At 57.4% G+C, this 12,775-nt stretch overlaps 1 protein-coding gene across 2 annotated transcripts; it reads right to left on the bottom strand.

The window, feature by feature from the left end:
• Positions 1-6,229: 6,229 nt before the first annotated feature.
• PTMA (prothymosin alpha) lies at positions 6,230-11,052 on the bottom strand. Of its 2 annotated transcripts, none has more exons than XM_046019576.1 (5): positions 10,914-11,052; positions 8,135-8,206; positions 7,771-7,867; positions 7,226-7,299; positions 6,230-6,978 (listed from the first exon to the last, which is right to left on the bottom strand). In XM_046019576.1, exons 1-5 carry the CDS (start codon positions 10,956-10,958, stop codon positions 6,931-6,933), a joined length of 336 nt encoding a protein of 111 aa, XP_045875532.1. In that variant the 5' UTR covers positions 10,959-11,052; the 3' UTR covers positions 6,230-6,930. The 2 variants fall into 2 exon arrangements, with proteins under 2 accessions (XP_045875532.1, XP_045875533.1); XM_046019577.1 differs by having other exon boundaries at positions 7,771-7,864.
• Between the last annotated feature and the right edge of the window lie 1,723 nt (positions 11,053-12,775).

Raw genomic sequence — 12,775 nt, 5'->3', positions numbered from 1 at the left:
GGGAACCCTGCAAGTTCTGTGAGTTCCTGGAAAATCAGAGGACCAGAGACCACTGTAGGCTGGAGAGAGGGAAAGGGGGACTCCAGGCAGTGGATGCAAGGTGGGCAGCTCAGATGACTGGGCCATGGCCCGCCCCACACACTCGGCTGGAAATGAGTCCAGCAGGGACTCTGTGATCTTATTGAGAGATGAACCATGAGGATCACAGCCTCTTCTGAGGCTGATTCACCTGCCTCTGTTCTCCTTCAACCTGGAAAACATACCAGAAGTCAATACACACACCCCTGTGCTCTTCCTTCCTCAAGTTGTCTCTGGTTCATGGAAGTCTGATTGGCTTCAGAGTTTAGAGCCTGGAGCCCAGTATCCTTCTGTCTACTAGTGTGACTCAGTTACAGATGACAAAAAGCCAACCTGAACCAGCCTGAACTAAGAGAAAATGTACTGACTTGTGTAACTGAAAAGTCCAGGGATTGGTACGGCATTACGTACAGGCCAACCCAGAGACTCAAGTAATGTCATAGAACTTGGGGTCCCTCTGCCCCTTGACTCAACTCTTCTGTCTATGTGGGGTGCAGTCGCCACCCCTCACATTGCCTTAAGTTCGAGGCTCACTGCCCAGGCCCAAGCTCCTTCCCTTTGCAGCAACTCAATCAAAAAATCCCAGGAGTGGGCACCTGGCAGTTTCAGTCAGTGGAGCGCATGACTCTTGATTTCAGAGTCCAGAGTTTCAGCACCATATTGGGCTAGAGCTAACCTTTAAAAAAAGAAAAAAAAAAAATCCCAGTGCTCACTCTGATTGGATCAACTAGGGTCATGTGCGACCCCTGAGCCAATCAGTTTAGCAAAGGGTTCCTGGGCACTGATTGGCCAAGACCAAATGGCATATTCTGCCGGTGGAATTGGGTTGAGAGTGGGGGAGGGGAAGTTCCTCAAGAGGCAAACTGGACACCATTTCAGGAGATTATTGCCAAGAGAAGGGTGATGGGATCCCTGTTGGTGACAAAAACAACATATGTCCCCTGGTACCTTATGGAATCTTCACCAGCAGCTCCTTCCTGGGAGAGATCTGCTCCCTGCCGAGAGCCTCACAGTTGGGCCCGGGCTTGGCTGAATGTGAAATGAGGTTGTCTCAAGTGACCACCTGGCACTTCCCGTTGCTATGGGCAGCAGCTTTGATGGAGAGCTCATGAGGACATCCTCCCTCCAAGCTGGGTCCCTTGGCTATGCTCAGGACTTCCCAGCCACAGGCTGCTAGGCCTTTCCCTTCAATAATACATCTATCATTCCCCTAGTATACAAAGTCAATGTTGCAGGCCACCTTCCAGTGTTTCAGTTGTGTTTCCTAATTTGAGCTTTTGTCGCCTCTCTGAACTCAGAGCAAGTCCTGTGAGTGGAAGCTGAGCTCTCTGGAGAGGAAGTTCTGGGGAGAGCCCTGCCCTCCATTCTGGCTGGCCCTACCCTTCCCTCCAAGCACTTGGAGCTGGGGGTTGACAGCTGCACTGCAAAACTGGACTACTCCATGTAAAGCTGGGAGCAGGGCTTCTTTCCCCATGAAGCAGTTTTCAGCAGGCAGGGATCACCGAGTGGCCAGGTCCTGAGGCAGGCAGGGTTGGCCTGTGCCCCGAATACAGGAGGCCACATAGGAGGCATGGCGGAAGAAGGCTGGGCATTGGAGATCTAGGTCTTTGGACCCCTGGGCCAGCAACGGCAGCCAGGGAGAGGGGGCACAGACCCTAGGGCAGCCTGATGGACAGCTCAGAGTGTGGCCAGGAGGACAGCTGGGAGCCTTCAAACTCTGGCCCCCATTCCCTGCAGCTGAGGACCCTGGGACTGGGACTTAGGTCAGCAGTCACTATGAGTAGTGAGCAGAGAGGACCGAGAGCTGCACCTGCCCAGGGAAGGTGTCACGCACCAAGCATTTGAACGGATTAAGCAAGAAGGAGCCCAGGGGGCCAGAACCCAAGGAGGAACCAACCCTGGCCTCAGCTCAGGCTCTGGAGAGGCCTGGTGTCTCCCTTTGAGGAAAAGAAGGACCATATCAGCTGAACAGAGGGAAGGCTTGGGAAATGACCACTGACTCTCATGTCTGACCAGGGCTCCAGAAACAGAGAGGGAGGAAGGGCTTTCAGCCCGCATCGCGGTGGCTGAGGCTGCTCTTTCCTGGACAGTACAGAACCCGGCAGAGCCCCGTGGATTTCCCCTACGTCCACCAGAGGGAGCCCGTCGCTCGCAAATCTCCCAACTTGGGCTGTATGGGTCGCCCCATCCTTGGCCTTTAGAAAGATTTTGGGAGTGAAGATGGGTGGGACTCTGGACAACGAGGAGAACAGGTCATCAGGCCATGATAAATAGTGTGCTAGTCTCGGGACTAGAGGAAAGTAGGCTCTGGCGAAGGCAGCAAGGACTGTTCAGTCCAGACTTTTGGTGGGATGAAGCTATGCGGTGAGGCTAGGCCTCTGGGACAGAAGAAGCAGGGAGCTTGGTGCAGACATGGGACATTAAGAAAGCCACCCCTGACCCTACCTCTTCGCTCACACTCTTCTTGCCATTGTGCACAGGAGGAGACTGAGGCCCAGCAAGTTTCAATTACTTGCTCTGTATTAACATGCCTGTCATGTCTGTGTCTGGATGGGGCTCAGCCTCTCACCTCCTTTCTAGAGGTTTTGAAGGGAGTAGTTCCTTCTGAGCAGGGCCAGAGCCTGAGTGGGTCTGGGAGCCTGATGCCAGCTCCATGTGTTGCCTGCTCTGTCGTCTTCTTGGCCCTTGGGCTGGACACCTGGCCTGGGCTCTGGGCCTTGTGGACATCTGCAGGACTGAGCTGCCCTGGGAAGCAGAACAGAGAGCAGCTGGTCAGTCTTACCTCAAGAGCCTATGCACAGCATGGGGGTGGGGGGGGAGGTGGCAACTGCGGTCACAAGTTCCCTCCAACCAAGGCCTTGATCTGACCCTGGCAGCCGTCTGGATACAGCTCAGTGAGGGACAGGCAGCCTGGGGCTTGAGCAGTCCAGGGAGGACACTCCACACTGTCCTTACTTCACAGGCTCCAACCCTTGTGAAGGGAAAGCCTCCCACCCCCCCTAAAAAATGGGGCACCTGGCAGAAACCACAAATGTGGGTGGGGAAGACAAGGATGTAGAACGCAGTTCCACCACCAAGAGGTGTCCTGTGGTGTCCTGAGGAGGGACCTCCTCTCTCGTGCTCTTTTCTGTATCTCTGAAGCCCAGAATGGAGTCAGGCACAGTGACAACATTCAGTACACATGCAAATGAATGAATGAACGAAGGAAGGAACAAACAGATTATGTGCAGGGAAACGTGGTGAATAAGGCATGGCCCCTGGCCTCAGTAGGGCACAGTCAAAAAACACAAACTAGTAAATAAACAAGCTCACTTTGTGAGAAGTGCTATGTGGCTGAGGGACAGAACTGGGGACGTTTTTCTTGACATCAGGGACAGGGAAGGCCTCTCTGGGGAGATAACGTGGGTGCTGAGACCTAACATGGGTCAAGTTATGAGAAGTCTGGGAATCAGACATTTCTGAAGCAGGAATAACCAGTGCAAATGCCCTGCACCAGGCCCAAGCTTGTCTTGGACAGAGGGAGGCTGATGTGGCTGGTGAGCCAGGTGGGCAGGGCAGAGGATGAAGGGAGAGGGGGCCTTGGACTTGGAGCCTTCACTTCCTGGGACGGACAGCACTCAGCTCCCTGTGCTTGCTCGTGTGACCTAAGCCTTATGTCTTCTTGCTAGGCCCTTGCTGGCCTATCTGGTTTATACCTCAGCCTCTATTACTCTGGTCCAAGCCAGGCCTCTTGCCGGCCTTCTGGACCTGTGTACCCACCAGCCTCTGACAGTTCACCTCAAACACAGGAGGTCTCCATGCAGCTTTAGACCTTCATCTCCTGCCCCTGGCACATGGTAAATGGCACCTCCCTGGTGGAGGGCTCAGGTCAGAACCTGGGGGATCCTTGCCTCTAATACCCATTCTGTCCTGGAATCTTGACACTTTAACCCATGTGTATTTTTTTTAAGGATTTTATTTATTTATTCGAGAAAGAGAGAGAATGAGAGAGAGAGCATGAGCAGGGTGAAGGCAAAGGGAAAAGCCAGCTACCCACTGAGCAGGGCTGAGCCGGGAGCCCAATGCAGGACTCGATCCCAGGACTCGATCCTGGGAGTCCGAGATCATGACCTGAGCTAAAGGACTGAGCCAACCAGGCACCCCTACCCCATGTGATATCTTAATGCACCTGTTTCTCTTCCACCTGGCCCTTTCCCCTTAATCCGGGTCCCCTGCCTCTGCAGATGTCACATCAATGCTTTCCAGGAGCTTTTCTGCCTCAAACCATCCTGTGGCTTCCTTAAATCCTAGCTCCGGACCTGGTCCACAGCCTGCCCACCCCCTTTGCCCATGCACCCTTAGCACTCTCCTGCACAGGGCCTCCCCATGTACCACTCTTGCCCCCTGACCTGTCCCCCATCTCCTCTCTCATCCTCCTGGCCCTTCCAGTCTCAGCTTCAATGCCACCTCCCCAGGGAAGCCCTCCCTGCTGTCAGGTCCCCTGTCTTTGTGCTCAAGTGTGCCATTATTCCTAGATGGTCCTTAAGGAGCTGTGGATGGATACTTCAGTTAACAGCCCCATCCTCCCATCCCTTGCTACTGGTGTCTTGAAGGCTCCCTAACAAAGAAAGTGGGGGCCTGAGAGGGAAGGAGGGCATAGGAAGGTAAGAGGGCAATAGGGGGTGGTTATCAGCAGAAACTGGGGTCCCAGGATTCTTCCTTTGGATAAAGCAGTGTGTAAGTCAGCCCAAATGTGATCCGAGAACTCCCACATGGCCATGATGTTGGGGAACAGGAGTGGGTAGGGAGTGTGCCTGGCTTATGTCCCCACCCATTCCTGACTACAGAGTAGACTTGGGCATTCTGGACTGAGAGGTGTCCCTCCTGAGGATTGTGTCCCCCTCCCATATGGGTCCCCTTTCCCTTGCAGCTGTGAGTGTCTCACTGGGACTTGCATTTTTAGATGGCATTCAGAAGGTGCCTGGGTGCAGTCGCTTGAGCGTCTGGCTCTGGGTGTCTGCTCAGGTTATGATCTCAGGGTTGTAAATTTGAGCTCCGAGTTGAGGTCTGCACTTAGCCGTCTCCTGGAGATTCTCTCTCCCTCTCCCTCCCCAAAATAAATCTTCACCCCCCCCCAAAAAAAACCCCAAACCAGCTGCATTCAGGAAGGATAAAGGAGGCCCAGGATCACCCAGCTGGTTACAGAAGTGGGAACAGAACCCCTACTTTTACATCCTTAGTGAACAGATTGTCCCATTCTCAGCAACCTTGCTGACCCCCTAGAGAGTGGGCATGATTCAGGGTCATGCTATGGGAGCTTGCAAGGCGGGGGGCGGTCCACTTGTGAAGCTTACCTGTGAGCCCCAGGAGGCTTAGCGCGCTCTAGTAGCTCCTGCCCCCAAGGACTTGAATACCTGTTCACCCTCACTTCCGTTAGCTTTCCCGACTCACTGCACACAACCAGCTGTCTGAAAATTTTAAGTGCTCACCTACCATCTTCAACTGTGTTCCAGGGGAAGGCTGGCCGACCTCCCTAACCAGGGTCCACTTCTCCTTGAAAGAGCTTGGGAAATTAGGCAAGCCTGCCATTTGGGCCCTGAAATTAAGTCCAGAGGGACAAGGTACCACATGCCACCACCAGGGGGAGCCACAGCCACCAACTAATTGGATGAGGACCCAGGAGGAAAGACCAAGGTTATGGGTAGCCCCATGGGCAGGTGGCTTATCTGGGGTCTTGGCCACGTTCACACTTGGCCTGTGCCACCACCCAACTACCCGAACCCTGGGCGGGGGGGGCGGGGGGGGGGTTCTGTATAACAGTGCCTCATGTAGCCTGGGGATGGGGACCTTATCTTCCAGGGCACCCTCATCCACCGGACATCCAATACTGTGGTCCTAGGAAATGGTTCTTGGTACAATCAGTAGATCAACCCTAGTAAGTGGCCTCCCCTTCATAACCCTTAATTCCAGTACCCTCCCAAAGGTCTTAGTGGCCACCCACCTTGCTGCTCCCACCCATTCCTGACAACCGGGGGTCTTTAGCCCCCCATCCCCAGGAAATATAGCTGGGCCTGAATTCAAGATCCTTCCAATGCCCCCTCCTCCTGTCCTTGCCCCCACCACAGGTGATCTAGAGAAAACTGAAATGCAGAAAAACCAGGCTTGAGACAGCTTTGTTAGAACAACTCAGCAAAATAAAATTCCGGTTTATTGTTGGACAACATTGTTTCACACATACATCAAACAGGCCAAAAAAAATAAACAGCAACTTCATAGACAAAAAAGGAAAAAAAGAAACCTTTTATCTTTGGCCTTTTTAACCATCTCATACAAACCAACTACTTATAGTACAGCTAAGTACATACACAAAAAAAGTTACTGGAATGCTCGGAATAAGATTGTTTTTTTGTTGTTGTTTTTGCTTTTTTTACAAGGTTTTTTTTCTCCTTTGAGATTATAATGAACATGGTCACACCACAAGTAAAGTCAGAAGTAGGACAGAGAACGCTCCGAAGGCTGATTTGGTCATCCGAGATCATTAAAAATGGCTGACCCCTAACAATATGTACAAAAATATAAAATGTAAATAAAAAATACAAACAAATTTTCCTTTTTAAAGTACTTTTAAGAAAAAAAGCAGGGCCTTGGAAGTTTTGGTTCTTTTTTCCTCCCCTGTTGCAAATTCACGTTGTGGTTTTGGTTGGGTGGCGGAGAGCGTGTGTCATCTGCGGGTGGCACTGCCCGCGTGGGGCAGGCGGGCGGACTCTCTACTCGAAGGTGACCACGTTTAGATTCTGAGACGGGAAGTGGAGGGTGAATAGGTCACGGTGGCCTTTATTTTTTTGTTAAGTTTAACTTTTCCTTTTTTGCTGTCTAGTCATCCTCATCAGTCTTCTGCTTCTTGGTGTCGACATCATCATCCTGCACAGAGAAAGATGCTCAAGGCCCCTGGCAAGCACACACCCGGGCCCACCCCCACTTCTACAGAAAGAGGCAAGGGCCAGGCACTGGCTGCTCCAGAGGCTTCCAGAGCTCTGAGAAGGCAGGCCTAGCTTCCTTTCTGTTCCTGCTCAAGATAAGGGAGCCTTTCAGGACTGCACAGCAGAAACAAGCCGCTCTGGCTATCATGTCTCAGGTCCCAACCCCCCACACCAAAGCCAGAACCCACCTCATCATCTTCAGCTGCCCGTTTGCCCGTAGCTGCCTCAGCCTCCTCATCTTCATCTCCATCCTCTTCTTCACCTGCAGAATCAAACCCCAGGGTAAACCACACTGCCTTCCCTCAACCACCAGGAAGAATCCTGATACCCTACCCACCCAGCGACAACCTGAACTTGGATGGGGACAGACAAACACCACAGCTCCTCAGGGGAACTTCCCAGTAAAAGATTCTCCAGGGAAGAGGAATATCCCTGATCCCTGCTGCCTGACAAACCAGGCAGCCAAGGGCACCTTGCCACCTCCATGCAGGCACTTATCTCCAGAGGAGGAAAAAGCAACAGACCAGTGTGTGGAAGGCACCAGTGGGAGCGTGCGTACGTGGGGGCACAGCTTCACTTCGCTAGCCTAAAACCAGCCAGGTCCTAGCCCCACTGTACCAATCCAGCTGTAGGTGGGCCACTGGTCCAACCCCAGGACCCAAATCCTGTCCCTTTGCTGGACAAGGCCAGGGAAAGGCACCCCCTAACAGGGGAGACAAACAAGGTTACTCACCATCACCTTCCTCCTCTTCCTCCTCCTCCTCCCCACCTTCTTCCTCTTCTTCATCTACTTCATTGTCGGCCTCCTGCTCCCCATTTTCCTCATTCTCCTCGACAGAAAACATACCAAGTTGTTAATGAGAACACATCACCACTTCTGCCCCATCCCATCTCTTCCCCCACACCTCACCCAATGCATGTGCAGCCAGAGACCAGGAAAGAGACCTCAACTCCTCTTCCTAAAGCTCCACCAGGAGACGGTGATGCAGCAACTACCCAGGACTCAGCCTTCTCCCTCACCCCAGACTAAGCCCAAGCTGGAGTGAGAACTTCCTGGCCAGGAGCGGCTAGGCATCATGGGCAAGGCAGACACTCACAGCGTTCCCATTAGCAGGTGCGTCTCTTCCATTCTCTGCCTCCTCCACAACTTCCTTCTTCTCCTTTAAGTCCTTCAAAAAGTAAGAGGGAACTATTAAGTCTTCTAAGAAACCTGGGGCTGGCAAAGAGGCCCAGAACTCAGGGGCATGAATACAGCGCTGATCGGGATGTCGTAACAGCCCCATGTTACACTTGGAAACACGGGGAGGAGGGGCCCCAGGACAGCCAGCATGTCTGTGGTCAGGGTTTCCTCCAATTTCTCAACCCTTAAGAAACACATCAAGAAGAATCCCCTGCAGTTGTTCCCACTGCCCCTTACTCATACTTCTTAGGACAAGAGAGCCATGTGGGACCACGGCCTTAAACCCGTCTGGCCGGGCAGACGAGCCAGAGAACACTTCACTCACACACCCATCACGAACTAGTTTCCAACCAAAGGGAGCTCCGCCTCTCACAAATCCTTCTTGGAAGACAGCAGGTATGTGCCATAAATAAATAAGGTAATGGAGGGAGGGCCGGGGCACTGCCGGAGAACTCCCGTGGGCGGGCTAGCCCGGGAAGGGAATGGGAGGGAACTGGCAGAACCCGGGAGGCTGTCTCAAGTCCTCCCCGCCCAGCTAAGCACCAAGCAAGCCCACGGCAGCCCAGCTCTCTAAAAAACCCAAACCCACCAGTCCCCTAGCTGTGACAGCTGTCCCAGGAGGTCGCAGGTCTTGGCCGGGGAACGTGCCCGGGCTTAAGGGACTGACCCTCCTTCAGAAGGGAGCCGCCCCGCGCGCCACACCTCAGGGACCGTCAGACCGCACCTCGAGGAGCGAACTCAGTCCGCTTTCCAAAGGACAGAGCCACCGCGGGCGCCCCGAAGCCCCGTAACTTTTTCCGCCTAGCCCTGCCGACCCTGCCGCCAACACAAACAGGCGTCGAGCCAGACACAGCTCAGACTCCGTCCAGTGAGTGGCCCCGGGCACCTGTCGGCCCCATTACCACCCGCCGCCAAGCCGCGAACCCCGGTGCCGCCCGCTCCCGCCCCCTGGCGGCCGAAGCCCCGGGGAGCGGGTGGGGGCGGGGAGAACGCGGCGCGCAGGCGCGCACCCCCGCCCGGCGGGCTTTGCGCGCGGGCCTCGGCACGCACCGCGCGCGCGGAGCACGTGGCCCAGGGCAGCCGAGTGCGCCCCTGACCCTGGAGACCCGGAGCCTAGGCTGCGCTGGCCCCGCCGCCGCGCGAGGTGCTCGCCAGTCTTTCCTGGGGCTTCTTGACGCCCCCACAGCAGGCCTTGATGCGCGGGCCTGCCTCTCTGCATTTGGCGGGCAAAGTCCCGCGGGAGACTGCCCCGAAGTCCATGGGGCTTTCTCAGCCCCGCAGCCCGAGGCCGTCGGGGACGCGCTCCACGGGGCTATTTATTGCTGCCGGCGGGAAATCACCTTGGAGGGAAGAGAACGCGGACGTCCGCACTGGGAAGGGCCGACCCTCCCCCCACCCAACTAGTTCCCGGGCTTGGTCCGGAGGGGGCCCGCTGGAGCCCTTGCGGAGATTCCAGTCGCCAGCTCCACTCCGCCGGGGAAGTCACCCCTGGGAGAAAGCCAGAGGTGACGCCAGGGGCATAGAGGTTAAGGAGACGCCAAGGTGACTCCTGCCCGTCCCCAAAGAGGCACGAGGGGCATAGACCAGAGCTTAGGTAAAAGAGCCGATCTGCCTTAAAGTGCCGCGCTCCGGGCGAGAGCGGAGAGAAGACGCTCCCCGCGCTGGCCGCGAGAACGACCCGGCGCGCAGAACCGGAGCTGCGCCAAACCGCGCAGGACCTCAAAACCGAGGGCAGCGACCCCGCAACACCAGGCCCCGACAACCTCCAGCGTCCGGCTCGAACCCACAACCGGCCAGCCGCGGCCACAGCTTTTGTTCGTCCGCGTTGCCTCCGGAGCGGCGGCGCACACGGTGCTCCCGGGCAGCCGCGGGGGGCGCCCATCGTCGCCCCGGCGCGCTGTTCCTTCACTTTCCGTTTCCTCACCAACGGCGCGTGGGCTCGCCTCCTCCACAGCCAAACCCGGCACGGCACCGCTGGTGAATTATTGAAGCTGGGCGGCTGCTCCCGGCGCTCTCTCCCCGGAGGACGCCTACCCCCGCCCTCCGTGAGGGCTCCCAGGGCGGAGGAGACCTTCACACCTCCGCGGAGACAATCGACGTCGCGGTCCGCCGACCCGCTGCCCGACTCCACCTTATCAGCGCTTAGTCCAGATAAACCACCTCGGACCCACCGCAAGGCGCGAAACGAGGCGGCCCGGCTCCGAACAAAGAGCAGCGCCGCCGGCGGGCGCTCGTTGCGGAGCCGCCGCTTCCCGCAGCCGCCCCGCGCCCGCGCCCCCCCCCCAACACTTCCGATTCCAAACGCGCTCGAGTTTCAAAGTTATTTCCGTGCGCCCTGCGGGCTGACGACCCTCAGCCGGCCCCTCTCCTCCCGCCACCTTTCACACGACTCACAAACAAGTTTCAAGAGCCGTGAAACACCCGCCCCCCGAGACCCTCAGCCCCCGCCCCTCGGAGCCCCCGAGGGCGACCGGCCCACTCCCCGACGGGCATCACGCCTGCCGCCGCGCTTCCCGCCCCCTCCCCCGCACACAAAAGAGTGGGCTGCCAGGGGGCCTAGGCCGGGGGCGAGAGATCTCTCCGCCCGAGGAAGAGACAGTGGGCTCGGAGCAGCCAAGTCGCCGTGCGCGCGCCAAACACCGCTCCGGCGGCAGCAGCGCGCGGAACCCGAAGGGGCGGGCGGCGTCCAACCTCACCTTGGTGGTGATCTCGGAGCTGGTGTCCACGGCCGCGTCTGACATGATGGGGCACGCCGGTGATCCGATGCAGCGGATTAAAAAGAAAGCAAGAGTTCGAGGACTCTGGCGAGAAAGCTACCGGAGTCCGCGGTGGCGGAGGAGGCGCGCGGCGGAGGTGGTTGCGGCGAACGGAGAGCCGGACACAGGAACAATGCAAAGATGGCTTTTCAGAGCAGCCAGTGGGGAACTCACGCGGCGCCAGAACCTTTAATATAGATTAGTGGGCGGCGCTCGGCCTCCTCTGCCCGAGTGCTATTGGCTGAGCGCAGGGAGCGGGCGCTCGCTCATTGGCTCGATTCCGAACAATGGGCAAGCGTGCTTAAAGCGGCAGTGCCTTGGTGCGTCCCGCGCTGCGCAGTCGCCGACCGCACTGTCATTCAGGGCTCTAGTTTGCCGGGTCTCGGCGGCGCCGGCGCCGCGGGGGAGGGGCGCGCGAGCGCGCTTTAGGCGCGCGCTCCCGCCGCTGTTTTGCTGGGGCTGCTGACGCAGAAAGGCAAAGCGCGGCAAAGCCGCCCGCCCAGCCCCCAGTCCTCCCCCCTCCCCGCTGCTGCTCGGAAGGAGGGGGAGGGAACAGGAGGCGGTGGCCCGTGCGCACGAAGGCTGCCAGCGAGGGGGAGGGGAGGCCGGGTGCCGGGCTGCGCTTGCCCGGGGCGGTGCCCTGTGCGGTGCCCGAGGAGGTGCCCGCCCCCCGCGCCGCGGCACCTTCGACCGAGAATTGTCCCAGTGCAAATGGGTGGAAGCCCTGCGACGAGCAATGAGGGCGCGAGGTCGAGACCCGCGCTGCTGGGCCGCCCCGTCTGTACCTCGTCCACACCCTCTGCCCGGCCCCAAGTGCCCCGGGTCCCTGAAGAGGTGACCCTGTTGCCCACCACGAGCCCCGGCGTTGGCCGCATGAGCCAGCCGACAACCGGGCTCCGTGCCAAGCACCCACACACTCTGAGATTCATGCTTCGAGGGGACTCGTGGGCCGGTGATAGCTCCTGCCTTCGAAAGGGACAGCCCCTTGGGCGTCGCACCACATAGCAGTCTCCGCATTCCAGGGATTTGGACGGCGCCTACCCCGACTGGCCACTGCTGTCGCGACAGCTTCAGGGAGCTCCTTCCAGGGCCCAGCCATCTAGTCTATCTTTTCTCTCACCCCACTTAAGGGACTGCGAGGGGCACATGAACTTACACACTGAGAGTTTACTGGGGGTAAATAATCGCCCCCTTAGACGCATTGGTCTAGTCCTTGGGGACTCCTTGAAGTTTGGGACGCCATTTAGGGGACCACGCGGAGCCCTGAGAAGGGAACCATCCAGTCGCCACACTCAAGATGGCGCTGGGCTCAGCAAGCGTGGCGTGACGTGGCGATCCGATCACGCAAACGACCTGAAGACCACAGGTTACAGGCTCCTTATCGCCACCGCACTTGACTGTCGAACTTAGAAAATAGCTGTGTGGGAAGAAGGATTAGAAGAGGTGGGAAAATGTTCCAGAAAGAAAATAAATGTGCCGCACTCAACATGGCGACAGATAGCGTTCATCCCTGTGCGGCCAGAAGGGGGCGCCCGACACGGAAGGCGGGACTCCGGAGAAACGGGCGCGCACTGGCTGAGAGTGGCGGGCGAACACAAAGTTGACGCTTTGCGTCCTGCCATTGGCAGGTTCCGCTGTCTGTCTCTTGGGGCCGCGGATCTGGGAGTGGAGAAAACCCGGAGTCTGAAGTCGTGGAGGGGACGTATGCCAAGTCCCGTAGAGGTTCAAGCGAGGAATAGGAGGAGGGATTGCGGCGCCCTTCTGGGTTCTCTTAGGTCAGGGGCTCGCTGACCCCGTTCTCA

The sequence above is a fragment of the Meles meles genome, chromosome 9 (assembly GCF_922984935.1).
Source record: "Meles meles chromosome 9, mMelMel3.1 paternal haplotype, whole genome shotgun sequence".
In the NCBI taxonomy this organism is placed as follows: Eukaryota; Metazoa; Chordata; class Mammalia; order Carnivora; family Mustelidae; genus Meles; species Meles meles.
Note: the sequence above shows the minus strand (reverse complement) of the source record. Positions and strands in the feature narration are given on the sequence as shown.

What these genes read in the sequence shown, in the direction of transcription:
- PTMA (XM_046019576.1), bottom strand. Translation starts at nt 10,958, where the DNA reads ATGTCAGACGCGGCCGTGGACACCAGCTCCGAGATCACCACCAAG. An exon ending in GCTCCGAGATCACCACCAAG is followed by an intron (nt 8,207 to 10,913) that starts GTGAGGTTGGAC and finishes TACTTTTTGAAG; the next exon opens with GACTTAAAGGAGAAGAAGGA. An exon ending in CACCTGCTAATGGGAACGCT is followed by an intron (nt 7,868 to 8,134) that starts GTGAGTGTCTGC and finishes TTTTCTGTCGAG; the next exon opens with GAGAATGAGGAAAATGGGGA.